General features: G+C 50.6%; 1 protein-coding gene across 5 annotated transcripts in view; it reads right to left on the bottom strand.

The window, feature by feature from the left end:
• TRAPPC9 (trafficking protein particle complex subunit 9) overlaps nt 1-25,587 on the bottom strand; it is a 386,772-nt gene extending 361,185 nt beyond the window's left edge. For 2 of the 5 annotated variants that reach the window (XM_070382718.1, XM_070382722.1), the window contains exons 1-5: nt 24,995-25,134; nt 18,992-19,585; nt 13,609-13,629; nt 6,563-6,708; nt 3,651-3,779 (exon numbers count right to left, since the gene is read on the bottom strand). In XM_070382718.1, coding sequence (XP_070238819.1) covers nt 3,651-3,779; nt 6,563-6,708; nt 13,609-13,629; nt 18,992-19,575 — 880 coding nt within the window. In that variant the 5' untranslated portion in view covers nt 19,576-19,585; nt 24,995-25,134. Of the gene's footprint in view, nt 1-3,650; nt 3,780-6,562; nt 6,709-13,608; nt 13,630-18,991; nt 19,586-24,994; nt 25,135-25,449 lie in introns of those variants that run through there. The other 3 variants (XM_070382721.1, XM_070382723.1, XM_070382719.1) reach the window with 2 other exon arrangements.
• Nucleotides 25,588-27,426: the final 1,839 nt, after the last annotated feature.

Here is a 27,426-nt window from a genome sequence, read left to right as displayed (position 1 = left end):
GGAGAGTGAAAAAGTTGGCTTAAAGCTCAACATTCAGAAAACGAAGATCATGGCATCCGGTCCCATCACTTCATGGGAAATAGATGGGGAAACAGTGGAAACAGTGTCAGACTTTATTTTTTTAGGCTCCAAAATCTCTGCAGATGGTGACTGCAGCCATGAAATTAAAAGACGCTTACTCCTTGGAAGGAAAGTTATGACCAACCTAGATAGCATATTCAAAAGCAGAGACATTACTTTGCCAACAAAGGTCCGTCTAGCCAAGGCTATGGTTTTTCCAGTGGTCATGTATGGATGTGAGAGTTGGACTGTGAAGAAGGCTGAGCGCCAAAGAATTGATGCTTTTGAACTGTGGTGTTGGAGAAGACTCTTGAGAGTCCCTTGGACTGCAAGGAGATCCAACCAGTCCATTCTGAAGGAGATCAGCCCTGGGATTTCTTTGGAAGGAATGATGCTAAAGCTGAAACTCCAGTACTTTGGCCACCTCATGCGAAGAGTTGACTCATTGGAAAAGACTCTGATGCTGGGAGGGATTGGGGGCAGGAGGAGAAGGGGACGACAGAGGATGAGATGGCTGGATGGCATCACTGACTCGATGGACGTGAGTCTGAGTGAACTCTGGGAGATGGTGATGGACAGGGAGACCTGGTGTGCTGCGATTCATGGGGTCGCAAAGAGTTGGACCTGACTGACTGAACTGAACTGAACAGAACTTTTCCTTTCAACAAGCCTCACTAAAGAAAAACGAATGGTAGGTCTGCATGTTCAAAAGCCCACTTCTCTTTTGCACTGTATTCACTTGCAATGTTTACTTTTTCGTGCTTACAGAGTTAAAAATTCCTAACTTTTTAGGTCATTAGCTGAGAATAAGACATTTGGGAAAATACACAATTTTAATCTATGCTGCTCCGTCTCGTGTTCTCACAGGTCTCTCTTCTTTGAAGCCTCATCAGGCTGAGATCACTAAAGCCAGTCATTTATGAACACACTGCAGTCTGGGAAGCCAGTCAATGGGAGGCGGATTAGAGGAGCAATTGAGGACGCACACTGTGGTCGCCCAGCCTGGTTCCAGCCGCGAGTCTGCCCCTGAGAGCGGCGTGATTCGGACCAAGTGACCAAATCTGCTTAAACCTCAGTCCCTCGCCTGCAAAAAGGAGTTACTGATAACTACCTTCAAATACCTGCTATGGGGTAAAACCTCAGGAAGCAGTTAGCACAGCCTGGCTGGGGGGAGGTGCCAAATGATTCCTGGCTGTTTTGGTGATGATGCTTGCTGTTAGTAATTTAAGCTAGTCCAAAAAGGAGGAATATTTGTAAGTCAATAAGCATTTCCTTTTGGACTGATTGTACAATGTCCTATTGATTTTTTAATAAAGCAAGTTTTGTCCATTAATTATAGGCTTAAAGCAAGTTTTGTCCATTAATTATAGGCTTAAAGGGACAAGTCTCCAGAAAAACAATGAGTGGCCTCTAAACTCTGAATACAAGAAAGTGAAGTTTTGTCAAAAAAAAAAAAAAGGCAACAGAAGGAGAATTAAAGTGAAAAGAGGGACTACAGAATGCATTTTGAAACTAAACTCAATTTTAAGGGGGGAAAAAATCCCTTTTCTCAGGTGAAATCTTGAAAAGTACATAAAGCGGATCTGAGATGTCTAGAATCTTTTAACTTTATTCATGGATTCATATCACCAAGTCTTAAAACTACTTGACAATCAACAATAATACTCCTGATATATAACAGCCCAACATTCATCCAGGACTGGCTCGGACTGGCAGGTCCTTTGCACGTGTCTCGTGTCTCATTCAGACTCACAAGGACCCGCTGAGGGAGATACAACTATCATCTCCCCCATCTCACAGGCAGGGAAACTGAGGCACAGAGATTAAACTGGCTCCAGGTCACATCGGCATTAAATGACATCTGTATTTTCGCTGCTTTGCTGGTGAAGAAGGAACCTGAGACAGAATTCAAGGAAGAATGTTAAACAATCACACTGTCTCATCTTCATCTCAAAGAGTAGATCCGTAAACTCCCGGTGTAAGATGGGGCTACAAACTGAGTAATCTTGAAATCTGTAACCAAGATGAAGCAGCATGGACATGCATGCTCATGATATCAAATCCGTGCACAGCTCTGGGCCCTTTACTACCTGAAAGGCGGTGAGACCATCTCCTGTCTAAACAAGGGCAGTGTGGCTTTTCTGCTCTCATCCGAGCCTCACTGGGTGATCTCCTCGGACTGCCTCCAACAATAAAAAGTTCTCAAGTGCTGCACACCATGCAGGGCTAAATAAAGACTTTTCTCTACTGCAGACAGAGCACTTTTCAGGTTTAAAACATTTTTTTTACCTTTATTCAGCAGTAAGAGAGACTGAAACATTACCCTAAAAGGTCTCTGGAATCTCACTAGTCACGCAAGTGGCACAGTCGTACCACATTTTCTCTTTAAATCTCAGGGAAAGAATAAAACAAAAGGCATCCCCAGAGAGAGAGCAGACTCTCCACAGAGAAGAGAAGACAGCTGTCCCCTGGGTTGGAGATTTAAGCACTGGGCCACTGGTTGAAATGCCGAAATCTTGTCACAGAGGCAGCAGTTATAACAACACGGGAAAAACATAGGTGGTGAGCACCGACCAGAGGCGTCTCCGGTCAGAACCGGAACACAGGCAAGTGGGGAGCAGAGGCCTTCTAGACCTCAGATTTCATCACTTCACCTGCTTTACCCTCCTCTCTAGTAACTGAGACCCCACTAGACCCATTAAGAACGGTCTGGTGAAGGACGATAAAACATCTTCGAGAGCCATCAGAGCTTTATCTAAGCATTTTGACACAGAATTCAGACCAAGTGGCTACACAGACTGACTCATAAAGGTGGTCTCCGCAGTCTTTGCTGGTGTCGGGGAAAATGGTAAAACTGAGGGGAAAAAGAAATGTAAGACATTTCCCTTCCAATACTCATCAGCTGTCATGGGGTTTCTCTTTGGGGGTTAAAAAAAAATTTTATAAAAATCTCACGGATCAAAAAACGCCTAGTAGCTTTATGTATAGCCTTGACCTCTGCATTCTGTTACTATCTTCGTGACCTGTGAGGTAGCACAACTACATCCTCAATGTTTATTGCAAATTCATTCACTAGGAGTCAGAAGGGTCAAGTTCACAGAACAAGCGTCTGGGGGTCTGCTCCTCCAAAGACGATTTTTTACTCTCTCTAGATGCTAACAAAACATCAGCAAATCAAACTTCACTGATTAAGAGAACTCCATCAACCCAGAAAAAAAAAAAAAAACAGCCCCTGGTCCCTCAGTTGGCTGTTAAAATTGATATCGAGGACTCGCTTCACCAAATACCCAGAAACTATGACAAGGACCCAGACACAGAACTTCAAAGTCGGTCTACCATGAAATTTCATGCGGCTGCTCCAGAAATCAACCCATCATCGCAATCCATTAATATCATTCAGTAAGACTCAATAAGATCAATACATATTTTAACAGGATCAGAAGACAAGGTCTCATGTGCAGGATTTCTGACTCAACAGATTCTACTCTTTATTCAAACAGCAGGCAGGCTTCACTCAGAGGGGACTGGAGTGGATTGCTCCTGCTTAAGGACGGTGACAGGGCCCGGCACAGGGCAGGAGCGGAGCTCACCTGGACGATGTCTGTTGGCCGCTTCTGCAGGAAGGGCGCTCCCCGGGAACCTGCGAGCTCCAGCTTTACCGCCAGTTCCACCAGGGTAGTGATAGATGACCGAGGCCGAACACAACCCTTCCAGGGCAGCTGGGCATTAAACAAAGGGTTTGGTTAATAAAGTTAGCAGAATGATGTGAGCAATTTGATGATGTGGAAAATGCCAGTTTCCCCAAAACATAGGTCAAACCTACAGATGACTGGTTTTGTTACAAACAGGACCATGGCCCCCATCACGTCTAGCAGGCCTGGGTCGAGGCTGGCAGCACAGAAAGTTCTCGTGAAGCTCAAGGTCTCACTGAGGGGCTGAACACAAGCCAAACAGGCGTTCATTCATTCCTTTAACCAGCAGTCCGGCTCACACTGTGTGGCAAGCGCTGTGCTGGAGGACGACACTGCAGATGGACGGAGCAGGAAGTGCCCCGCGCCAAAAGGATCCTTGAAACCATACCAGTGGACCGTACCGCAGGAGCAGAAGAACACCTCTCCGCATCCCTGACCCTGACAGCACCGACCCATCTGCAGCAAACACCTGCAGGCATCTCCTCCTCGGAGGCAGCCGGGGCCGCTGTGACGTGCCCACCTTCCACCGCTGGAGGTCACACCCCAACAACCTGGGCTGGGCCACCCGCCCCACAAGTCCTGTGCAGTGAGCGTCTTTATCCAGCAGCTCAGAGGTTCTCAAACTTTTTGGTCTCAGAACTCCTGGATGCTTTTTTTCTGCAGGTTACATCTACAGATAATTACCGTGTTTGAAAATAAAACTAGAAAAAGATTTAAATATTTACGTGTTCAAACCTTTTAGAAAAGAATAAGCCCGTTACATGCTAAATTTCAATGAACAATAACTATGTTTCAAAACAAAACTGCATGCTGGAAGGGTGACACTGTTTTGCATTTTTTACAAATTCTTTAATGTCTGACTGGAGACAAGTGTGCTGGATTCTCACACCTGCTTCTGTGGTCGATCTGCTGTGACGTCACACGTCCTGGGGTCCCTGGGACACCCCCCTGTGTGTTTCTGAGGGACCCAGAATGAAAAAGGCCACAGTGGCGGTGCCCCTACTCACGCCGCCTTCACGGAACCCAACGGCCGTCCTCACTAGGTGGGTCGGGGGCCCAGTGGCGTTCTCCGGGGGCAAGTGCCTAAGCTGCAGCCCTACTCCACCAGCCCGGGACAACTCGTTACAGACCTCTCCTTCAAGGAGACAGGAAGACTCCCATTCGCCATCCCTCCTGCTTAGTCCTCTACCAGTTTCTCATTTTTCCCCATCTCTTCCTTCTCTTTCCCTATCTCCTTTAAGAAGCCAAATTACAAAATTCAAGTCCATTTTAAAATTTACATTTAGTGTGTTCTATCCCTGTGTTAGTTGCTCAGTCATCCAATTCTGTGCGACCCTATATGGACTGTAGCCCGCCAGGCTCCTCCGCCCATGGGATTCTCCAGGCAAGAATACTGGAGTGGGTTGCCATTCCCTTCTCCACGTGTGTCCTATGGGACGCCGCTAATCTTCTATTGAAGAACTTCACAGCTTCCCTCTGACTTGTGTTTACTGTAAGTGGCTGACGGGCCCTCTGAACTGCTGGCCTCTTCCAGGAAAGAGCCCTGTATCAGTCCTCACTGGCACTGCACTCATTTAACAAGCATTTGGAACACCTACAACTCGCTAGCTGATGGACACATACAGACCACGCCTCCCACTCCCGCCTGCAGGAGACAGTCCCTGAAGGACAAAAACATGCTAACAGGCAGCCCCAGCATGGAAAGTAAACTCCATGCAGACGGGATTCTGTACAAGACCCACTGCACCCACTGCGTGGGAGGGGTCAGAAGAGGCTGTCCTTTGAAGCAGCTTTTAAAGTTTTTTTAGTTGAGATACAATTCCCCCAGTCAAAAGCGTACAATTCAGCAGTTCTGTGCGTTCACTGCTGTGCAACGCTTGCCCTGCCTAATCCCAGAATCTTTCCATCTCCTGAAGAGAAAGCCCACTCCCGTTGGCAGACCCTCCCCATCCCCATCTCCCACCTCCCCCGCCTCCCCCGCTCCCGGCCCAGGCAACCAGTTATCTGCTCTCTGCCTCTAGGTCTGCCTGTGCAGACATTCCAGGTCATCAGAGTCATACACTGTGCAGCCTTTTGTGTATGGCTCCCTTTACTCGACATGATGTTATCAGGGTTCGTCCGTGTTGTGGTGGTACACTATCTCACTGGTGTTTATGTCTGAATGGTGTTCCACTATATCCAAGCACCGCATTTTGTTCATCTATTCATCAGCTGACAGATGAGGTTTTGAAGAATGAGTGTAAGAGATGACTAACGTGGGGAGTGGCATTCTAAGCGGAGGGCAAGATGTGCTTTAAAAAACTGTCGTTTAGTCACTCAGTCGTGTCTGACTCTTTGCGACCCCATGGACTATAGCCCACCAGGCCCCTCTGTCCGTGGGGTTCTCCAGGCAAGAATACTGGAGTGGGTTGCCACTTCCTTCTCCAGGGGATCTTCCCGCCCCCGGGATAGAACCCATGTCTCCTGCAACTCCTACACTGGCAGGAGGACTCTTTACCACTGAGCCACCAAGGAAGTTTTAAAGAATAAATAAATAAAAAGTAAAAAAAACAAAGCAACAAGCAAGTTCAGTGCATCTTAGGGAGAGTTTCCATCCTGGATCCAGCAGGACGGAAATGCAGCCGCACGTGGGAAAGGGCAAGTGGAAAGGTGAGGCGGTCACCCCGAAGATTCCCCACTGCAGTCAGCTCAGTGGACAGCTTCCCCGCCCTCACCCTATGTTTTTAGAGCCATTTTTCCAAGGTTTTCTCTTTTCCCAAATATCAGTTGCTACCATGGTGTATGTGATCATCTTCACCAGGTCCTCTTACCTCCAAGCCACAGGAAGTCATTCACCGAGCGGAGCAGCTCCACCGACATGTGGTAATGAACCAGGGAGTCCTGCAGCATCCCGGCCTGCAGGCACAAGTCCCCCACGTGCTTCCGCATGCGGCCCTGGCACCGCTTCTTGTAATGTCTGAAAGGTGAGGTGAACGGAAATGTATCACTGCCAACGCCCGGATTCGGCCCCCAAAGCACGCTGGCTAAGCACTATTCAACTCTCTCACTAAAAAAAAGCGCTAAGAAGGCAACTTTACGCTCTACGGTTGAAAGCCAGCCACCATCATTGTCAGTAATATAAGCCAAGTTATTTTCTAAGCGCAAGAGAGTTCATGTATTTCCTGTGGATAATATTAGAGGGGGCTTTTCCTTTTCAAATTTTCCAATCACAACATTAGCACAAGAAAGTTTGTTTCGGCCTTTTAAAAAAATCAATTATCTTCCACGTTCTTAACTTCAAACCTATTATTATTTTATAGAGAGAGCTGTGCTGCATATTACAAGCCAACTGTTTGGCTTTTGCAAACAAGACCTTTATCTTCACGAGTTCAGAGCAAGCTTTAATGCTGCTTTGAGTGGTGGGACCCAGAATACTCGCTAACAGCTCTTTAAATATTGGCAAGGATGTGCTACTAAATAATGCAACAGCTTCTAACTCCATATCAACTCAGAAACCAGAGAAACCATACCAATATCTCACTTCTTCATTTTAAATATTCCTGTTCTTTTGAATATTAAATTTCTTTAAAGGTAAGATTTCTTTTCAAGCAAAACAGCAGCTATATTAAATTTCCTCTCGCCAAGAAAGCAATCTGATCAAGAACTAAAAACCCTATGTTAATCCAAAAGATGTGAGGCTTCTGGCTAAATGAATGTACAGATCCCAGGACAAACTTAAACCCCGTCCCTCTCTAACTCTGGAATGGAGCTTTTCTGTTCCCAACACTGGCTGAACTAAGATCACCACATAAGGCAGAGGAGAGAAGAGGAACGTGAGCCTGACCCCCACCTTTCTGCCAGGACAGCCCCCGTGGACAGGCCTCCCCAAGGAGGGCACTACACCTACCCCACCCACCAGCCCCAGCAGACCCGCATCGCCCCACCAGCCACCTCAACGGCCCCTCCTGTGTTCCAACGCCCCTCCCACTCCGGAGCACCCTCACCTCCACCCTGCTACACACACACACACACACACACACACACACCCCTAGAGGGGCCTCACCTCCACCCTGCTACACACACACACACACACACACACACCCCTAGAGGGGCCTCACCTCCACCCTGCTACACACACACACACACAACACACACACACACCCCTAGAGGGGCCTCACCTCCACCCTGCTACACACACACACCCACCCCTAGAGGGGCCTCACCTCCACCCTGCTACACACACACACACACACACACAGGAGCACCCTCACCTCCACCCTGCTACACACACACACACACACACACACACACCCACCCCTAGAGGGGCCTCACCTCCACCCTGCTATACACACACACACACACACACACACACCCCCCTAGAGGGGCCTCACCTCCGTGCCTGTGACATACACACACCCACCCCTAGAGGGGCCTCACCAAAGCATGCGTCTGGTTAGGTCCCCCCCCACTTCAAAGCCTTGCAAGGCTCCCCAGTACAGCTCCAGCCCCCCTCCCCTGCCCCCTGCCCTCCCGAGCTTCCCCAGGGGCCTGGTTCTTCTGCCAAGCTACTACCCACTGGCCATAGGGCTCATTCTGACTCAGTTTCTCAAGGAAGCCTTCCCTGCCTCCAGCCTCTGCACCTGTGGGGCCTCTCCCTCCCAAAGGTGGGCAGCGCATGGCCCATTCCCCGTGGTGTCTCCTGTTCTAAACAGAAAAGGATGCAGCCTGCAAAGGCACACTCGCCTCCTCCGCTCACATGACTGGGCTCCTAACACGCGGCAGCTTACAGACCCAACCACGACACTGACTCAACAGATTCTGAATTACACTTTTTCTTAAGAGACTTTACTCCTTTCCTGTTAGACTAAAATTTGCTTTAAAGCATCCTGTCTTACCTCTCTAAACAAAGTAAATCATTACATCTCTGAAACTTACAAAGGTGCATGTCTGCTGTAGCAAAATATAGCCCAGGACAGTTTCAAAAATAAACGGTGCAGTCACTGCGATCAGAAAGAGCTGGCTTTGAAAATACACGATTTTTGCAAAAAGAAGTCATCTAAATATGTTTATGGTATTTCATATAAAGGTTATATGATTCAACACAACAATATAAAATATTTTGAATTATATAAAAATAGAATGAATCCTAATATTTGGGAGAAAGTCTCCAAAATGCCATAAAATTCTAGCATAGACGGACATAAATTATTTCACTCTTGGGGTGCTGTGCGCCCCAAGACTGGGCCATCTCGAGATTACAAGCAATCCTGTTCATAATCCTTTGAAAAGACAGTGGGAAACACAGAAAGGAATTGAGACAATTCTATTTCTAGTCAGCTATGCTGTGGGCAACCAAAATATTTTACGCCAATTTTGGCAGAATTTACAATAAATTCTCCTTCCAAAAAGACATGGATCCTTTCTTTCTTCATGGATCATTTGAAAATTATGTCAGGTTTGGTTTTTTTTAAGTCTCTCTGGAAGTTCAGAGTTCTTACAAACACATTATTAGCATTGTTACACTGTGTGGCCACCGCTCATGGATATGGAAAAACAAAACACACGGGCAAACAGTATGACAAAGAAAACCACATGAGGCCACAGCAACAAATAAATGTAAAGTCAATGCAAAATGCAAACATTCAAAACAGGTTGTAATTTGTTGTAAATTTTAAAACTAATGGTGACTTTTAAAGCCATGAGCAACAGACCTTAGGCAAAAATGTGAATATGCTCTAAATACTCCAAAGACCGACTCATGTTATTTCCTTATTCTTAACGAGTTATTAACACTAGGGCTAAAGGAACTGGAATTGAGGATTGATAGAAAAATTAATAACAACCCAATAAGCCCTCAGTCATAAAGGCCTCAAATCAATCATGGCTAAAGCACAGCCACAGAGCTGCTGGCCTCCCCAGATAAAGCGAGATGCTTCCTTTCTGGAGGCACCTAACATAGCTATAAACACTGCCAAGGAGACGCTCACACCACACTGAACACTGAGGCCAAGTCAACTCAGTACACACCGAGTGATTCCCATTACTTATGATCAGAAAGAGGAAGAAAATGTGTCGTATTTGTGTGATCTGGGTACTACTTACATGGCTCGTGGTACATTCTAATCCAAAGTCCAATTTACTTGCAAAGAAACTACATATTCAAATCCAAAGAGAAACCAGAGTTGCTCAACCACACTTTGCAACTAAAACCCAAAAGAACTCTGATGAAGGTAATCTCTTATTGCTTTTGGTATTATGTAGTCTTACAAGTATTTGCATAATTAAGTGACCGCTACAGCCCATGATTCTGGACTAGAATATTAGGGGCTGAAAAAGCCTCGATTACATGCACTGTGTAAATGCAATCACATCAACACACTGGCAGGCGCCCCTTTGGTGGAGCTGAAGTTCCAAAGTAGACAACTCTACCCTGTGCGTGCTAAGCCGCTTTAGTCGTGTCTGACTCTGTGCGACCTCGTGGACTGCAGCCTGCCAGGCTCCTCTGTCCACGGACAGCTCTAACTAGAACATGAGAAAGGCAGAGTTCTGTACTGGATTTCAGATGCTGCACGGGCCACTAACTGACGCTGCATCTCACCTTGCGAAATCTGAACATCAATAGTTAACGCCGGTTTTCTCCATCTGAACTCTTTTATGCTAACACTGGATATTAAACCCTCGCTCCATAAAGAGAGCCCCAGCCTACCCTGCAGAAGAGTTAGGTTCTGTTGAGGACAGCTGATCAAGGGAGGCCTGGACAGCTTCCACCACACACTGAGAATGGTCGAAGGATGACTGCACCTGTGCGTCCTCTGCAAGCATGTCACCACCGGAGGAGCGGGGCCAACACTCGCTCTGGGGTGCAAAGCACACAGGTGCTGCCCAACCATCAGACACGGCTGAGCTCCGTGAGACAGACCTGCGGCCCCAAGCCTGAGGCTTTCTCTGAGAGGCTCAAACTGGTCCACTTGACCCTCCAGACACAACAGGGAGGTAACAGGATTAGGAGAGAGAGCACACCCTGCGGGCTGAAAAGGCCTGAATCCGGCTCTAGCATTCACTAGCCCTGTGATGCTGAGCTGGTGGCTTCACCTCTCTGAGAATGCTCCACACTCTGCAAAAGGGGGCTGCCACCCCCACCTCAGATGGCATCCATGTGGTGTGAATGGAATATGGGGGCGGGGGAGTGCCTGACATAGAACCTTGCTAGCTTCCCACCCCCACCCTTCTCCCCTTTTAAACTGGCATACTCCCCCTAACAAGTATCAAGCCTCTGGGACAGACTGTCTTATTCATCTTTGTATCCACCACAGTAGGGTCAAAAAAGAACTGCTTCCTCCATAGTAACTATCAGTGTTCTTAGGAGATCTGGGTTTAAGCCTATTTTGAGAGGAAAGACTATTCCAGAACTACCCACAATCTTTCCGCACGGCAGCCCCTCCTCCCAGCATGCATCTTTTCTGTCATCAGATCCCCGGTGTGAACTGCTCGTGTCCACTGAACCCGCTGGGGGCTCTACACCTCTCCAGGCCTTCCCCCCGACCTCAAGGGTGAGCGTGACCCACCTTCTCCGCCCTCCCATGCCACTCCAGCTCCAGCTTCCTCCATCTGCTGCCACAGCATCTTCCTAAGATGCACATCTGTCTTTCCCTTCTGACTTTTTTAAGAGGCTGCCCCACCTCCCAGGCCCTAAGGGTAAATGGCAGCTGCTACTAAAACCCCAAACACCGCAAAAAGAAAGTGAAAGTGAAAGTCGCTCAACCATGTCTGACTCTTTGTGACCCCATAGACTATACAGTCCACAGAATTCTCCAGGCCAGAATACTGGAGTGGGTAGCCGTTCCCTTCTCTAGAGCATCTTCCCAACCCAGGGACTGAACCCAGATCTCCCACATTGCAGACAGATTCTTTACCAGCTGAGCCACCAGGGAAGCCCACCACACAAAACCTCCATGACCCTTGACCCTCCAACCTTGTCTCAGCCCTGGACCTTCAGTCTACACTCTCTGGACGCGCTCCCGCCATTCACGGTTTTGAGCACATGCTGAAACTGACAACCCCCGATGCACGCCTCGAGTCCAGCTCCGTCACCTGAGCCCCAGGCTCTTTGAAACCATCACTTGAATGTTGACTGGCTTCTGAAAAACACATTTACCACTTACTCTGGAACCCAACCACCAGCAGGTACTCCCAGTTTCAGTAACGGTCTCAAACTTCCATTTTAGCTAACAGCCCCAGGACACGCCCAGCTGTCTGAGTCAAAACCCTGATGTCACATTTGACTTCCCCTGTCCCTCACCCGACCCCTGCGCTGTCATCAGTCCTGCCATTTCTATCTCAAAGTATATTTCAGCTCTGGTTCCAAGGGACCCGGACCCAGCCAGCTCAGAGCAAGTGTGTGCTGAGTCACAGTCCTCCAAAGGGTGCTCCCTGAAGAGGGACGTGTTCCCTGGCACCAGCCACGTAGGAAGGCACTTGAGTCTCTTATAGGAGGCCCAGGAAAAAGGACTCATGGTTCTCCCACGGTCTGAACTTTGAAGGGTTAGTGGACACATCCACCAGTGAGCAGGTGAGAGTGCAGGAATCGAGGCAAGGCTTCAGTCACTGCCATCCCCGGGCCCTGCGAGCCACAGGAAAGGCCCTGCGTCCAGGGCACTGCCCAGCCATCACAGGATCCCACCCTGCGTTTCCCAACCACACGCCCTCGACCTGTCCTTACCACACTTCCTTCTGTTTTGCAGCCCCCCGACCCCAGGATGGGTTGGACCCTTTCAGGAATCTGGCCTTTCTCAAGTGAGACAAAGTCAACAAAAAATGAAAGTGTCCACATTTGGACCAGACCCTTGAAGGAGAAACAAGGCCTCCTGGCCAGCACAGCGATGGCAGCAAAACCCCTCCCCAGGAGGTGAGATGACCAGGGCAAGAATGCAAGGTCCTCAATCAGCCAAGGCATCTCCCTTCACGGCTGACTGTGTGTGCTGGGGGTCTACCACCACCAGTTAATGACATGCCCATCAGGGGTGGCCGTGAGCCTCAACAAATACACAACCAGCTACTTCTTACCGACATGGGTTAAAAGTAAAGGCTGGTACAGGTAGGGCCTGTCCGTATGCTAAGCTAAACCACAGACCTGGCTAAAGCAGAGAGGAAGCCATGGTCACCTGTACAGGTCCTTGTGCCCATCAGATCCAAAGCAGCTAGCGATTTAGGAGAAGGGCATATTTCCCCGATCCCCAGGAAAACTGCCCTTATAAAGGTAAATGCCCTTTAGCAGACTAGCCTCTGCCCTTTTATGACAGAAAGTCACTGGGACAAAGTAAATGGCACAAGCAACGTGAGCGTGAAAGAAGACCTGGTGACTGCTCCCTCCAGCAGCATCCCTCCACGGCCAGCTTCGTCCAAGGCGGGCGTGTCTTCACCGGCAACCGCTGGCCAGTAAGCACCGTCATGCATACACAGCGACAGCCAAGAATCGCGTGCCTGGCACGTTTGTTTGAAAGCCAGGGTCAAGCAAGGTGCAGCAGACTTTGTCTTTCCAAGTTAAAATATTCCAGGAAAAACCCCTCGCAGCCACTTAAATCAACTAGCATCTCACTTCCTCAAACAAAAAAAAACAAAAACAAAAAAAAAATTAAAGTGCTCATTTGTCACCAAATGTGAGACCAAACAGGTTCCCCAAAGCAAGAATTTGTACAGCTATCTAAGGCCAGTGGGTTATGTGCTAAAAAAGCAAAAAGAATTCGAAAATAAAACGATGACCGGGATGAGACATGGATCAAGGCAGCAGTTAGGTTTCAGTTTTCTAAAGCGATCAGGCGGTGAGGCGGCAGCAGAGGGGGAGTCCGGCTATTTCCAGGGCAACCCGTGCACAGCCTACCTTTTCAGACCCAACAACACACTCACAGGGCGGTATGAGAGAAAAAGAACAAAGGAAAAGAAAAGAAAGAGGAACAGCGAAAATTAGAAACACACCAGAACAAAAACAACTTTGACAGCACGTTCAAGAACCGACATGGGCTCTGATGAGGCCGGGGCACGTGTGGCCGGACGGTAAACGCCCCCGCGCCCTCCCTCCCGCGGCTCCCGGGAAGGCTGGGCCTGCGGCTGGAGGCACCTGCCGCGGAGCCCGTCCACGTGGTCAGAGAGGTCCGCGCTTCAGACCAAAACTCCACCTACATTTGGACGTTTCCTCCCGAGCCACAAATGCGATCCCCTTTCAGGCTGGGCTCTTCCTGTCACTCCTACCGGGAGCTGCGGGAGACACTGTGGCTCTAGGCTCTGTTCCTGAACTGAATCACTGTCTTGAAAATGAGACAACTGAGACCCGTGGTGGCGACAAGGGACACACAGTGACCCTGGAGGCAAACGCTTCCGCTGAGGTCGCTGGCGTCATGATCTCACCGGAGTCCACACGATGGCTGAGTGTTCATGGGGGCAGTGAGAGCCGAATGGGCCCACCGGGAGGGAGGGAGGTTTCGTTCGCTGCTGACTTTCCGGCACACGGAGGCTCTGGGTAAACACCTTGGGACAGAATTGGCCACCATGTGCCAAGCACGTGTCCTGAATCGAGTTCCTCCCGCCAGACTGTGAGCAGAGATCCCAAGAGGCAAAACAGGCATTCTCAACATTTCGGCCTGCAGACCTTTGGGTCCACAACCTCAAGAAGTTGATGATCAAAAATGTCCCTTGGGGCCTCGTGTGACAAGGAGAAGGCAGCGGTCGAGGGGTCGGGGCCCTCAGCTTTGGTTGCTCACCCACGAGTCTGTCCTGCTGTTGCCACAGGCACTAAGATTTGGGGAATGCAGGTGCACGCACGGGCCCACCTTGTCAGGGACCATTACCTCGGCACAGACCCCACCTGACACCTGGGGCTCAGTAGGAGGTGACAGGTGAGTTGAGGGGCCGGCCGGAGTAGGTCTGGTGGGTCTGAATGGATCTAAGTGGGTCTGAGTGGGTCTGGTGGGTCTGAGTGGGTCTGAGTGGTCTGGTGGGCCTGAGTGGGTCTGAGTAGATGTGAGTGGGTCTGGGTGGGTCTGGTTGGGTCCGAGTGGGTCTGGTGGGCCTGAGTAGATCTGAGTGAGTCTGAGTGGATCTGGTGGGTCTGAGTGGATCTGGAGGGTCTGAGTGGGTCTGAGTGGGTCTGATCTGAGTGCATCCGAGTGGGTCTGGTGGGTCTGAGTGGGTCTGGTGGGTCTGAGTGGATCTTAGTGGGTCTGAGTGGGTCTGGTAGGTCTGAGTGAGTCTGAGTGGGTCTGGTGGGTCTGGGTGGGTCTGAGTGGGTCTGGTGGGTCTGGTGGATCTGAGTGGGTCTGGTGGATCTGAGTGGGTCTGGTGGGTCTGGGTGGGTCTGGTGGGTCTGGTGGATCTGAGTGGGTCTGGTGGATCTGAGTGGGTCTGGTGGGTCTGGGTGGGTCTGAGTGGGTCTGAATGGGTCTGAGTGGGTCTGGTGGGTCTGAGTGGATCTGAGTGGGTCTGGTGGGTCTGGGTGGGTCTGAGTGGGTCGGGTGGGTCTGGTGGATCTGAGTGGGTCTGGTGGGTCTGGTGGATCTGTGGGTCTGGTGGGTCTGGGTGGGTCTGGTGGGTCTGGGTGGGTCTGAGTGGGTCTGGTGGGTCTGGTGGATCTGAGTGGGTCTGGTGGGTCTGGTGGATCTGAGTGGGTCTGGTGGGTCTGGGTGGGTCTGGTGGGTCTGGGTGGGTCTGGGTGGGTCTGAGTGGGTCTGGTGGGTCTGAGTGGGTCTGAGTGGATCTGAGTGGGTCTGGTGGGTCTGGGTGGGTCTGAGTGGGTCTGGTGGGTCTGGTGGATCTGAGTGGGTCTGGTGGGTCTGGGTGGGTCTGGGTGGGTCTGAGTGGGTCTGGTGGGTCTGAGTGGGTCTGAGTGGGTCTGAGTGGGTCTGGTGGGTCTGAGTGGGTCTGAGTGGGTCTGAGTGGGTCTGAGTGGGTCTGGTGGGTCTGAGTGGGTCTGAGTGGGTCTGGTGGGTCTGAGTGGGTCTGAGTGGGTCTGCGTGGGTCTGGTGGGTCTGGGTGGGTCTGGTGGGTCTGGGTGGGTCTGAGGGTCTGGTGGGTCTGGTGGGTCTGAGTGGGTCTGGTGGGTCTGAGTGGGTCTGAGTGGGTCTGAGTGGGTCTGGTGGGTCTGAGTGGGTCTGAGTGGGTCTGAATGGGTGGGTCTGAGTGGGTCTGAGTGGGTCTGAGTGGGTCTGGTGGGTCTGAGTGGGTCTGAGTGGGTCTGAGTGGGTCTGGTGGGTCTGGGTGGGTCTGGGTGGGTCTGGGTGGGTCTGGGTGGGTCTGGTGGGTCTGGGTGGGTCTGGTGGGTCTGGTGGGTCTGAGTGGGTCTGGTGGGTCTGGGTGGGTCTGGGTGGGTCTGAGTGGGTCTGGTGGGTCTGAGTGGGTCTGAGTGGGTCTGGTGGGTCTGGGTGGGTCTGGGTGGGTCTGGTGGGTCTGGGTGGGTCTGGGTGGGTCTGGTGGGTCTGGGTGGATCTGAGTGGGTCTGGTGGGTCTGGTGGATCTGAGTGGGTCTGGTGGGTCTGGTGGATCTGAGTGGGTCTGGTGGGTCTGGGTGGGTCTGAGTGGGTCTGGTGGGTCTGGTGGATCTGAGTGGGTCTGGGTGGGTCTGAGTGGGTCTGGTGGGTCTGGGTGGGTCTGGGTGGGTCTGAGTGGGTCTGGTGGGTCTGAGTGGGTCTGAGTGGGTCTGGTGGGTCTGAGTAGGTCTGAGTGGATCTGAGTGGGTCTGGTGGGTCTGGGTGGGTCTGAGTGGGTCTGGTGGGTCTGGAGGATCTGAGTGGGTCTGGTGGGTCTGGGTGGGTCTGGGTGGGTCTGAGTGGGTCTGAGTGGGTCTGTGGGTCTGGTGGGTCTGAGTGGGTCTGAATGGGTCTGAATGGGTCTGAGTGGGTCTGGTGGGTCTGAGTGGGTCTGGTGGGTCTGGGTGGGTCTGGGTGGGTCTGGGTGGATCTGAGTGGGTCTGGGTGGGTCTGGGTGGGTCTGGGTGGGTCTGAGTGGGTCTGAGTGGTTCTGAGTGGGTCTGGTGGGTCTGGTGGGTCTGAGTGGATCTGAGTGGGTCTGGTGGGTCTGGGTGGGTCTGGTGGATCTGAGTGGGTCTGGGTGGGTCTGAGTGGGTCTGAGTGGGTCTGAGTGGGTCTGATCTGAGTGGATCTGAGTGGATCTGAGAGGGTCTGAGTGGATCTTAGTGGGTCTGATAAGTCTGAGTGGGTCTGGGTGGGTCTGGTGGGTCTGAGTGGATCTGAGTGGGTCTGGTGGGTCTGGGTGGGTCTGAGTGGGTCTGGTGGGTCTGAGTGGGTCTGAGTGGGTCTGGTGGGTCTGAGTGGGTCTGAATGGGTCTGAATGGGTCTGAGTGGGTCTGGTAGGTCTGAGTGGGTCTGAGTGGGTCTGGTAGGTCTGAGTGGGTCTGGTGGGTCTGAGTGGGTCTGGTGGGTCTGAGTGGGTCTGAGTGGGTCTGGTAGGTCTGAGTGGATCTGAGTGGGTCTGGTGGGTCTGGGTGGGTGTGGGTGGGTCTGATCTGAGTGGATCTGAGTGGATCTGAGAGGGTCTGAGTGGATCTTAGTGGGTCTGATAGGTCTGAGTGGGTCTGAGTGGGTCTGATCCGAGTGGATCTGAGTGGGTCTGGTGGGTCTGAGTGGGTCTGAGTGGGTCTGGAGGGTCTGAGTGGGTCTGGTGGATCTGAGTGGCTCTGGGTGGGTCTGAGTGGCTCTGAGTGGGTCTGATCTGAGTGGATCTGAGTGGGTCTGGTGGGTCTGAGTGGGTCTGATAGGTCTGAGTGGGTCTGAGTGGGTCTGATCCGAGTGGATCTGAGTGGGTCTGGTGGGTCTGAGTGGGTCTGCTGGATCTGGAGGGTCTGGAGGGTCTGGTGGATCTGGAGGGTCTGGAGGGTCTGGTGCAGGCAGCTCTGCTCCTTGGTGGTGCCCGGGCTCGTAAACCTTGCCACCTGGGCGCAAGGAGCAGGAGGGCAGGGCGGGCATGGTGACAACAGGGTCATGCGAGCAGCAAGTACAGCTGTAGGTGTGACACGCCCTGACCTTCCTGAGGCCACACAACGAGTCCAGGTGCGGGAGGGAGGCCCCTGCAGACCCTGCCAGGCACCACCTCCAGGGGCAGCCCAGGGCCTATGGGCCTCTCCCCGCAGAGCTGGCCTGGACTTCTTCCCTTGGTTCTCTGACATCTTTTCCTCTAAGTTATCAACAACCAGAAAGTCAGGTTCGACCTCCGTGAGTTCAGGAAACCCTGAGCACCTACTCTGCAGTGGACACAGCGGCGCCCACACCATGCCCTCCATCCTCGCCTGCGGGACCAGCACGTGAGCTCTGCAGAGGACGGGAGAGGCTCAGCGCCCCAGGCGGCAGTGCTCCTGCCAGTGAGGGGACCACGTCTCTGCTCTCTTCTGTGGGAGCATCGCGGGGAAACAGAGCAGAGGGCAAGCAGAGACCCCGCAGAGCTCATCTGCGATTCTGATGACTGCAGCACAGGGCTAACATGAGGACTGAGTGATCCCTGTGACGCAGAGACCATGAACACGCTGTCCTCTGCACCAGGAGCTCTTTTAGGAGTCTCTGCAGTGGTTCTGATATTCTAAGTGGGGGACCTGGCGCCGGGGCGTCTGGCAGGAGGAGGGGCCTGGCCTGGGAGGCAGGAGGCATGGGCCCAGCTCCAGCCCAGCAGGCTGGAGTTCTGCTGCCTCTGGGGCTCAGCACCCACTCTACACACAGAAGGGGTGAGGCTGAATAACAGTCTTCACAACGCGTCCTGGGGCAGCGCTGTCCGATAGGAATAAGATGCAAGCCACATGAATGAAGCTTTCCAGCTGCCACATTTAAAAAGGTAAAAAACAAACACTTGCAACTGATTTTAATAATGGCCTTTGTTTGATCTCATATATGTAAAACATTATCATTTTGACGTGCAATTAAAAAAAAAAACACTAAGTCCACATTCTTCTTCCCAGACTAAGTCTCAGCACCTGTCCTGCCTTTTACCCTCAGCCCATCTCATCTCAGCTCAGCCTCCTCTACTGTCCTAGTGACAGTGGCTACCCTCTGGACAGCCACTCCAGGGGTCCCACCGGGGGGTCTGGGCTAAAAAGGGGGAGTTAAGTGTCACACTAACCCTAAAAGGATCTCCCCCAACCAAAGTCTGTCCCACTCAATTTTAGAAAGTCTGAAACCCAGTGGACTGCACCCTTCCCCCTCCACCATTGCAGGGAACCCTCCCACTTGCTCCTCCCTTTCTGGAGCCTGGGCTCCAGGCCGACTTACCTACTGTCTGTGTCCAGCCCCACGAAGTCCTTCTTCTCGAAGGGGACACAGAGGAGCGGGATCTTGTCCCCGGACTTGTCCGTGGCCCTGTCCAGGCGCTTGGACTCGAGCACGATGAACAGCGACTCCACGAAGTCCTCGATGCGCTTCTCCACCGTCGCGCAGTCCTCGTAGCTGGGGTAGAAGGCCACGTCGGTACGCGGCTGCTCCGCGATCTCCCCTTGCAGCCCGAACACGAAGAGGCGCGAGTCATACAGCGTGGAGCCATAGATTTCCTTCTGCACGTGGAACTTCTCGAAAGTCTGCGGCCAGTCCTTGGCCGAGAAGCAATCGGTGATGGTGATGAGGCCCACAACCTTGCGGTGGGTCTGGAAGTCGCCCCACTCGCTGTTTTCGGGCGGGTAGTGGTGCCGGTAGCGGATGTAGAGCGCGCGCTGCGAGTCGCGCACGCTGATCTGGCTCACCGACGAGATCCTCTTGTAGATCCTGAAGAAGTTCTCCTCCGAGACGATCCCCACGGGCTGGACCACCACGAGGAGAGTCTGGTGGTCCTCGGCGCACTGCATGTAGTCAGGGACGCTCATGGTGAAGACCCTGCCCAGAGAGAAGAAGGGGTTCTGAGGCTGCGCACGGGTTTTGCAGGCTGCCTCCCACTCCGGCACGCGGGGATGCCCGCGTCCCCCAGCTGGAAGACTGGCCGAGCCCCAAGCCAAGCGGCGAGGTACCGTTTGTCCTCGGGGGTTCTGCGTGCCGCTACTATAGTTCTTACCACAGTACCCTGCTCCTAGAGCAAGCTTGGAGCCCCTGCAGTTTAAAAGGAGCCTCTCAGGTTTTCCATTCCCGGTACCTCAGCAGACATGGGTGTGGAGTCAGTGCTCAAAGAAGGGTGAATAAATGAAGGAAGGAAGGAATTGCTTCCTCAGCCTCTCAGCAGAAATCATGAGGATTTCGCAGTGGAATCAGAAGAGCAGGACTCTACTCCAGGCCACCTGAGCTCCTGAGCTGAAAACTAATGGGGGGAATATAAAACTTGCCTTCTAAGAAGATATCTGGATTAAGGAAGGGTGCAAACTGCAAAGTGCCAAGCACAGTGTGAGACAGAAGGAGGAACTACACACCGTTACCATCCCTTATTTCATAAACCGAGTTTCCTTGGGAGAGTTTTTATAACCTTGCTGTGCCAATTTTGACAGATATAAAAAGAAAACAGCATCAACTATACTCCAGTAATTATTTTTTTAAAAGAGGAAGAAAGAAAGCAATATTACCTGATTCTCAGTGCTGTTGAGGAATTCAGTTAGATAACCCGTACGAAAGCATCTGGCCCATAAGAGTTAATAAATGTTTGTTAAATGAATGGTCAAACAAGCAGATGAATGCTGCCCCGTCCACAGAGCATCATCATACCACTGCCTGGAAATCTGAATCCCCGTGCCACCCCAACTCCACACTAGCCATGTCAGTGACCCAGACAAGCCTGTGTGCTTCTCTAAGCCCCAGTTTAATCGTGAATAAAAATGTGGATAATAAGACAAACCTCAACGGATTAGTGAGTCAGTACTCTGGTTTCAATACTGTACTGTAACTTTGCAAGATGGAGGTTGTTGTTCAGTCGCGAGGTCGTGTGTGACTCTTTCCACCCCATGGACTGCAGCACGCCCAACTTCCCAGTCCTTCACTATCTCCTGGTTTGCTCAGATTCGTGTCCATTGAGTCAATGATGCCAATCAACCATCTCATCCTCTGCAGGACGGTACCATTAAGGGAAACTGGGCAAAGGGTCCACAAGCTCTCTCAACATTCACACTGTTATGCACTCATCTCCTGAATGTGTTCACCTTTGCCAACTGAAGCTCTGTCCCCATTAAACACTAATTCCCATCCCTTCAACCCCAGTCCCAGTCCCACCATCTACGTCCTGTCTCTATGAGTCAGACCGTTCTACGCACGTCATCTCAGTGGAACCGTGCTGTGACTGGCTCATTTCACTTAGCACAATGTCTTCAAGGTTCATCTGTGTTGTAGCATGTATCAGAATGTCCTTATTTAATGCTGAATAATATTCCCTGGAATAGTATATACATTTATGTATAAAGGTATATAACACAGTTTATTTATTCATTCATTGAAAGTCATTTGGGTTGTTCCTAACTTGAGCTACTATGAATAATACTATTATAAACATGGGTATACAGACAAAATGTTTTAAGTATAAAAACCACCATATTTGCAAAGATGTAGATATAGATGTAGATGCAAAGGTAACTCCTATTTGACAGGTGGGCGTGTAGACTGGTACGTCCCGGGCCCGGCAACTGCCTTGCTAAAGGAACTCTGGCATGTGGTGGGCAGGTTTATAGAAGCAAGACCTGGAGAAAACAAAGCTGTCCACTGTTAGGAGGCTGGGTAACTAAAGTGTGGTCTTTTAACACAACAGAATACTTCGAACAGTGAAAATGAACGACCTAGAGGAACAAAGATGAGTCTCAAAAACATGATGGGCAAACAAAGCAGGTTATGGATTAATACAGGCAACACCATTCCACTTATGTAAAGTTTAGCAGGCAACACTAAACAATGTGTTGTTTACACATATGGTAAAATTATAAAGAAAAAGATAAATGTGGACAGTGGTTACTTGGGTGCAAAGAGGATGCAATTTGAAAGCGAAGCCGCAGGGCTGCAGAAGTAGCAGTGGTGTTCTGTCTCTTAAGCTGGATGGCAGACCCACGGGTGCTCGTCTTGCCCTTCTTTAAACTGTACATAAACGTCCAACGTTTCACAGAAGAGTTAAAAAAGGAAGAAGATCCTATGGGGAGGGAGGTTCAAGAGGGAGGGGACATCTATACCTGTGGCTGATTCATATTGATGTATGGCAGAAACCAACACAATATTGTAAAGCAATTATCCTTCAACTCAAAATAAATAAAATTTTTTTTAAAAAGGAAGAAGATCCAACTTCAAAAAGCTTACAGAGTGGATCTCAGCATGTTGGCTAGTTTCGGGGCCTGGCCCCAGCTCTTCTCCTCTATCAGGAGATGATTCTGCTGATCCCAAAACACCCTGCTTCTATGAGCAAAGAAGTTGCTGCACAAAAAAGGCACGTGAGTTACAGGTGTAGATCTGCCTGAAGACAGGTGGCCTGTGGATCTCAGACACAGTTTGAGGATAGGAGGTGTTCAATTTCTCTGGTCTGAGGTAAAATGAGAAAAATACAAATAATGTTTAAGTGTTCCATAAAACTAAACTTGGTATGTGTCTTATGAATGTTAACTATTATTGTTATTTATTCTTAGATTTGGAGAAGAAAATGGCAACCCACTCCAGTATTCTTGCCTGGAGAATCCTATGGACAGAGGAGCCTGGTGGGCTGTAGTCCTTGGGGTCGCAAAGAGTCGGACATGACTGAGCGACTAAGCACATTCTTAGGTTACGAACTTTCTCATTTTTTTGCTGTTAAAACATTCTTTTTTGGGGAGAGTCAGGGGACTTCCCTAGCGATCCAGTAGTTAAGACTCCTCGCTTCCAAGGCAGGGGGTGTGGGTTTGATCCCTGGTTATGGAACTAAGATCCCATTTGCCTCGGGCTGCAGCCAAAAAAAAAAGTTCTGATTTTTTTTTTTTCCCCAAAATGGCCAAACCACACGACTTTGTAGGATCTTAGTTCCCCAACCTGAAACTGAACCTGGGCCAGGGCAGTGAAAGCACCCAGCCTTAACCACTGGACCACCAAAAAACTCCCAAACACTCTTGCTTTTATAAAACAATAGCGAGAGTAGTTGGCACCAGTTTTCCATCATACTATCTGGGCAAAAATAAAAACTGACGAACGTTTTCCCTGAAGGAGCTCACTATCAGCAAAGTTCTTGTTCACCTTTGCCACAGATTCAAAATATGCAACTAACACTGGAATAAATTTGTCTCATATAAGGTGGGAATAGGAAATTGCACTAGGCACTTTACAATCTATCAGATCATATTCAGACTCCCCAACAATCAAGAAACAAGCATTCCTATCTTCAGCCTTACAGATAAAGAACCAGGCTCAGTCATTTGCTCAAGGTCTCCTCATCTGTAAGTGGCAAACTGGCTGCAGAGTCCATGTTTTTCCACTGGTTTCTTCAAGGGAGAAAGAATCTAATGAAATGAGCCCTGGCATTGAGTCAGCTCTGGTGTCTGAGACTCCAGTTCAGTCCAGTCGCTCAGTCGTGTCCGACTCTTTGCGACCCCATGGACTGCAGCACGCCGAGCTTCCCTGTCCATCACCAATTAGTCTGAGACTAATCTAATATGAATATTAAAACATTAAGAATATATTTCTTCAGGGACTTCCCCGGTGGTCCAGTAGCTATGACTCTGCACTCCCAATGCAGGGAGCCTGGGTCTGATCCCTGGTTGGGGAATTAGATCCCACATGCCGCAACCAAGAGCTCCACACTGTAACTACAGATCATGCTGCAAGGAAGATCTAGGACTCCACATGCGGCAACTAAGACCCAGTGCAGCCAAATAAATAAATATTTATTTTAAAAAAGAATATATTTCTCCAACTTGGTATTTCCTCAAAAAGTTAAACATAGAGTTGCCATATAAACAGCAGTTCCACTCCTAGGTATATACCAAAGAGATTTGAAAATACACGTCCACACAAAAAGTAGTACACGAACATTCATGGCAGTATTATTCATAATAGCCAAAAAGTGGAAACAACAGAGACTTCTATCACCTGATAAACGGATAAACAAAATGCAGTCTATCCGTATAATAGAATCCTACTCAGCCATAAACAGTACTAACATTGCTACAACATGGGTGATCCCTGAAAACATTATGCTGAGTTAAAGAAGCCAGGCACAAAAGACCACAAATTGCATGATTCTATTTACATGAAATGCCCCAAATATGCAACTCCTTGGAGACAGAGAGTAAGTTTGTGGCTGTCGCGGGTGCAGGAGGGGAGACTGACAACGGGTATGGAATTTCTATTTGAAGTGATGAAAATGGTCTGGATTAATAATGGTTGCACAACTGGGAATACACTGAAAACCACTTAAGTGTACAATTTAAATGGGTGGACTTTACCGTATTCACATTCTCTCAATAAAGCTGTTACTTGATAAAATATTTCTTAACTATTTTTCCCTCTATTCCACTGGACAGCCCTACAATTTAAGAAAAAACCTGGCCAAGGGATCTTTTAAGGACTGCAAGATTCCTGGGTCTCCAGCATCATGTCTCTAGTGCTGTTATTTCATACTAGGGAACACTAGCTGGGCCGGACTAGGAAGAGACTGTAACTACCTTTTCAAAATCGCCAGTTGCCTTTAAACTGGGTGGGGAGGAGCAGACAAGACGGAGGAGGAGGTCACAGCCTTCTGCTCATTTTTAACTAACCCGAGCCTGCGTTCGGCACTGTGGATCCCTCTGTAAGAACAAGTGGAATCCACAAGCACCCCACCCTGACACCAGCACACTCAGCGTGGAAAGGCGTTCGCGCGGGGCAGATGGATTGGGGGCGGAGACCCAGGCGGGCACCGGCTCTGCATTTCCGAGACTCGGCCGAGTGAAGCTGGACTTGACAATTTCAGGAGCTCAACCGCGGGAGACTGTGCCTGACGCCGCCGCGGGGGATCTGAGCCACTTAGAACCCAGAGGAGATGGAGGAAGAGAGGAAACCGAGAGCCAGGCGGTCCCAGCCGCGTCCGCAGACCCCCTGTCGGGGCCGGGGGCCGGGGAGGGGCCGGGGACGGCCGGCGCCCGCGGAGGGGAGGCTGGGCCGGGCCCGAGAGGCGGCAGGTGCGGGCCGGGGCGGGACGGGCGCGGGCGCGGACGGGGGAGGCCGGGCCACTGGGCCGGGGCAGGTGGCCGCGGCAGGTGCGGGCGGAGTCGAGCCCCTCCGCAGGAAACACGCTGCCCGGCGCCCCCGCGCGCGCCGTGACCCACGGACAGCCCTCCCGAGGCCGGCCCGGTCCCCTGCCCAGGGGCACCCCCTTATTGCACTTACGCAGCCGGGGCCCCGGGCCCGGAGCAGGTGCCAACAGCGGGAAGGGCGGCGGGGCCGGACAGCCTCTGCGGCCGCTCCCCGGGCTCGGAGCTGGAGCTTCCGACTGGCGGCCGGGCCGGCGCCGCCCCTGCGCATGCGCGAAGCCGGTCCCGGGCCCGGAGGCCCGCGCCAGGTTTTAGGGGCGACGCGGACCCCGCGAGGGAGGGGCGAGGGGGACGGCCGGGGGAGGGGAGGAGGAGTGAGGTGGTCGCGGGGGGCAGGGAGGGGAGGAAGACGAAGGGAGAAGGGCGGGAGGGGAGCAGCTGCGACGGAGAGGAGAACTGTGGCTCCTGGGGCGCGCACCCAAAAGGAAGCGCCAAGTCCTGCCTCTGCGCCCCTTTCCCTGCTCTCAGGGCGCGCAGCTCAAATTTCAGCTCAAGAGTGGAGCCCTTTGCAGCCCCCCGCAAAGTCCCTACCGGATCACGATCCCAGCGCCCGCGCCGAGCCGGGCTTCCAGTCGCTCCGGAGATCAAGCACCAGCAGGCGTGGTAGCGATGCTTAGAGCTACCTTGGGGCGAGAATAAGTTCCCCTTTTACTGTCTGGGAGACGATTCAGGGTGCCTCCCGGGCCTGACTTAACTGCTTGGTCACACACACGGGCTGGGCGGGGATGAGGAGGTCAGAGCCGGAGCCTGGAGCAGACTGCTCGAGGGCAGATGCCTGGTCCCCACCGGTCCTGGGAAAACCACTCCAGACTCTAGAGGTCCGGTCAAGGGCTCGGAATAAGCCCCCGGGTGTGGAACGGCTGTCATAGTTGCTGCACACAGCTGTCTAGGTAGGGCAGAAGCCACTTAAGAACTTAAACCCTTCTAGGTTAAAAAATAAACAAAACTTTAAAAGGAGTTTACATACGTAGGTTGGAATGTGCATAGCATAATTGAAAAATACACAAGAAATTCTCTCAAACCTACAATTTGTAGGTTTGAGAGAAAAGAGGATGAGGGAGACCTTCTTTCCCTTGTGTTTTTTTGTGTTTGAATTTTTTACCGTATGCATGTGTTTATTTTTAACAACAACAACAAAAAAAACTGTAATGGAGGACAGAAATAGTTCAGCCAGTACAGCAGCCATGGAATAACAGAGCCATCACTTTACTTTACCCAAACAAGCATTTATTGACTCTGCTGTGTGCCCAGTGCTGTTTTATGACTTATTATTTATATATTTTTAAAAAATAATAATATGCTATTCCTCATCCCTGCCCTGGGCTAGTGGAAAACCAATTGCATTCTATTGAATTGTTTTCCAAGGAGCGGGAATGAATTATAAACAGAACACATCTTCAGGGCAAAACCCGTGGAGTGTATTTCCTGCACACCAGCCAGGAAGGATTTTCAACACAGGCGCCCAGAGGCTGAGAGTACGTTTCCAGGACCCTGCGTAAAGCTACCCAGAGTGGCTTCTTCTTGGCCCTGAGAGCATAAGTTGACAGTTATAGAACACAGAAAACAGACATTAAAAGAGGCCACCTTTTAATGGAGGTCTATGTGCCAGGAATAGAAATCCATGTTTAGCACACAATGTCTTCATAAGATCCATGCCAGCCTGGAGAAGGAAATGGCAATCCACTCCAGTTACTATTGCCTGGAAAATCCCATGGACAGAGGAGCTTGGTAGGCTACACTCCATGGGGTCGCAAAGAGTCGGACATGACTGAGCGACTTCACTTTCCTTTCCTTTAAAAAAAAAAAAAAAAAATCCATGCCAGGTAGCTATTCTTAGCATTGAGGTCCAGAAAGAACACTCTACTTGGCACACAAGTGGCTGGTAATGTTTAGGATTCAAATCTGAGGCTGTCTGACTATTATCTGTGCTCTTCCCATAGTCCTTCTCTGTTCTCATTCTATCTATAAATGGATAAGAGAAGCAATTTGGAAAGCAAGATTGAATGCTGGCAAGAGGAAACATTGCTATTTTAGTACAATGTTTCTGTTTTCGATGTACTCACATTAATTTTATTGTCCTATCAAATCTGTGAGGGAGGAAGGAAACTATTCTGCATTTTTATGAGAAAACCAAAGTTCAGAGACTGTAAAGGCTTGCCACAGCACCCCAGCCATCAAATGGAGGTGCCTAGACTTGTTTCAGGTATATCCTGCTTCTGCAGTTATAGTCCTTACACCGTTTTAACATTTCCTGAGCATCTCCTCTGAACGTTGAGAGTTCAAAGAATACACCAAATCTGCTCTCAAGGAGTTTTAGACTCTTAAAAGTTGGATTGGAAGGATCATCTGAAATCAAGTGCAACCTCACCAGCCACACCAGAGCCCCTCCACAGAAGTCCTCAGTTCAGTTCAGTCGCTCAGTCATGTCTAACTATATGCAACCCCATACACTGCAGCATGCCAGGCTTCCCTGTCCATCACCAACTCCCAGAGCTTGTTCAAACTCAT

Source organism: Bos mutus, chromosome 14, assembly GCF_027580195.1.
Source record: "Bos mutus isolate GX-2022 chromosome 14, NWIPB_WYAK_1.1, whole genome shotgun sequence".
Classification (NCBI taxonomy): Eukaryota; Metazoa; Chordata; class Mammalia; order Artiodactyla; family Bovidae; genus Bos; species Bos mutus.
This window is presented reverse-complemented; position numbering and strand designations above follow the sequence as displayed.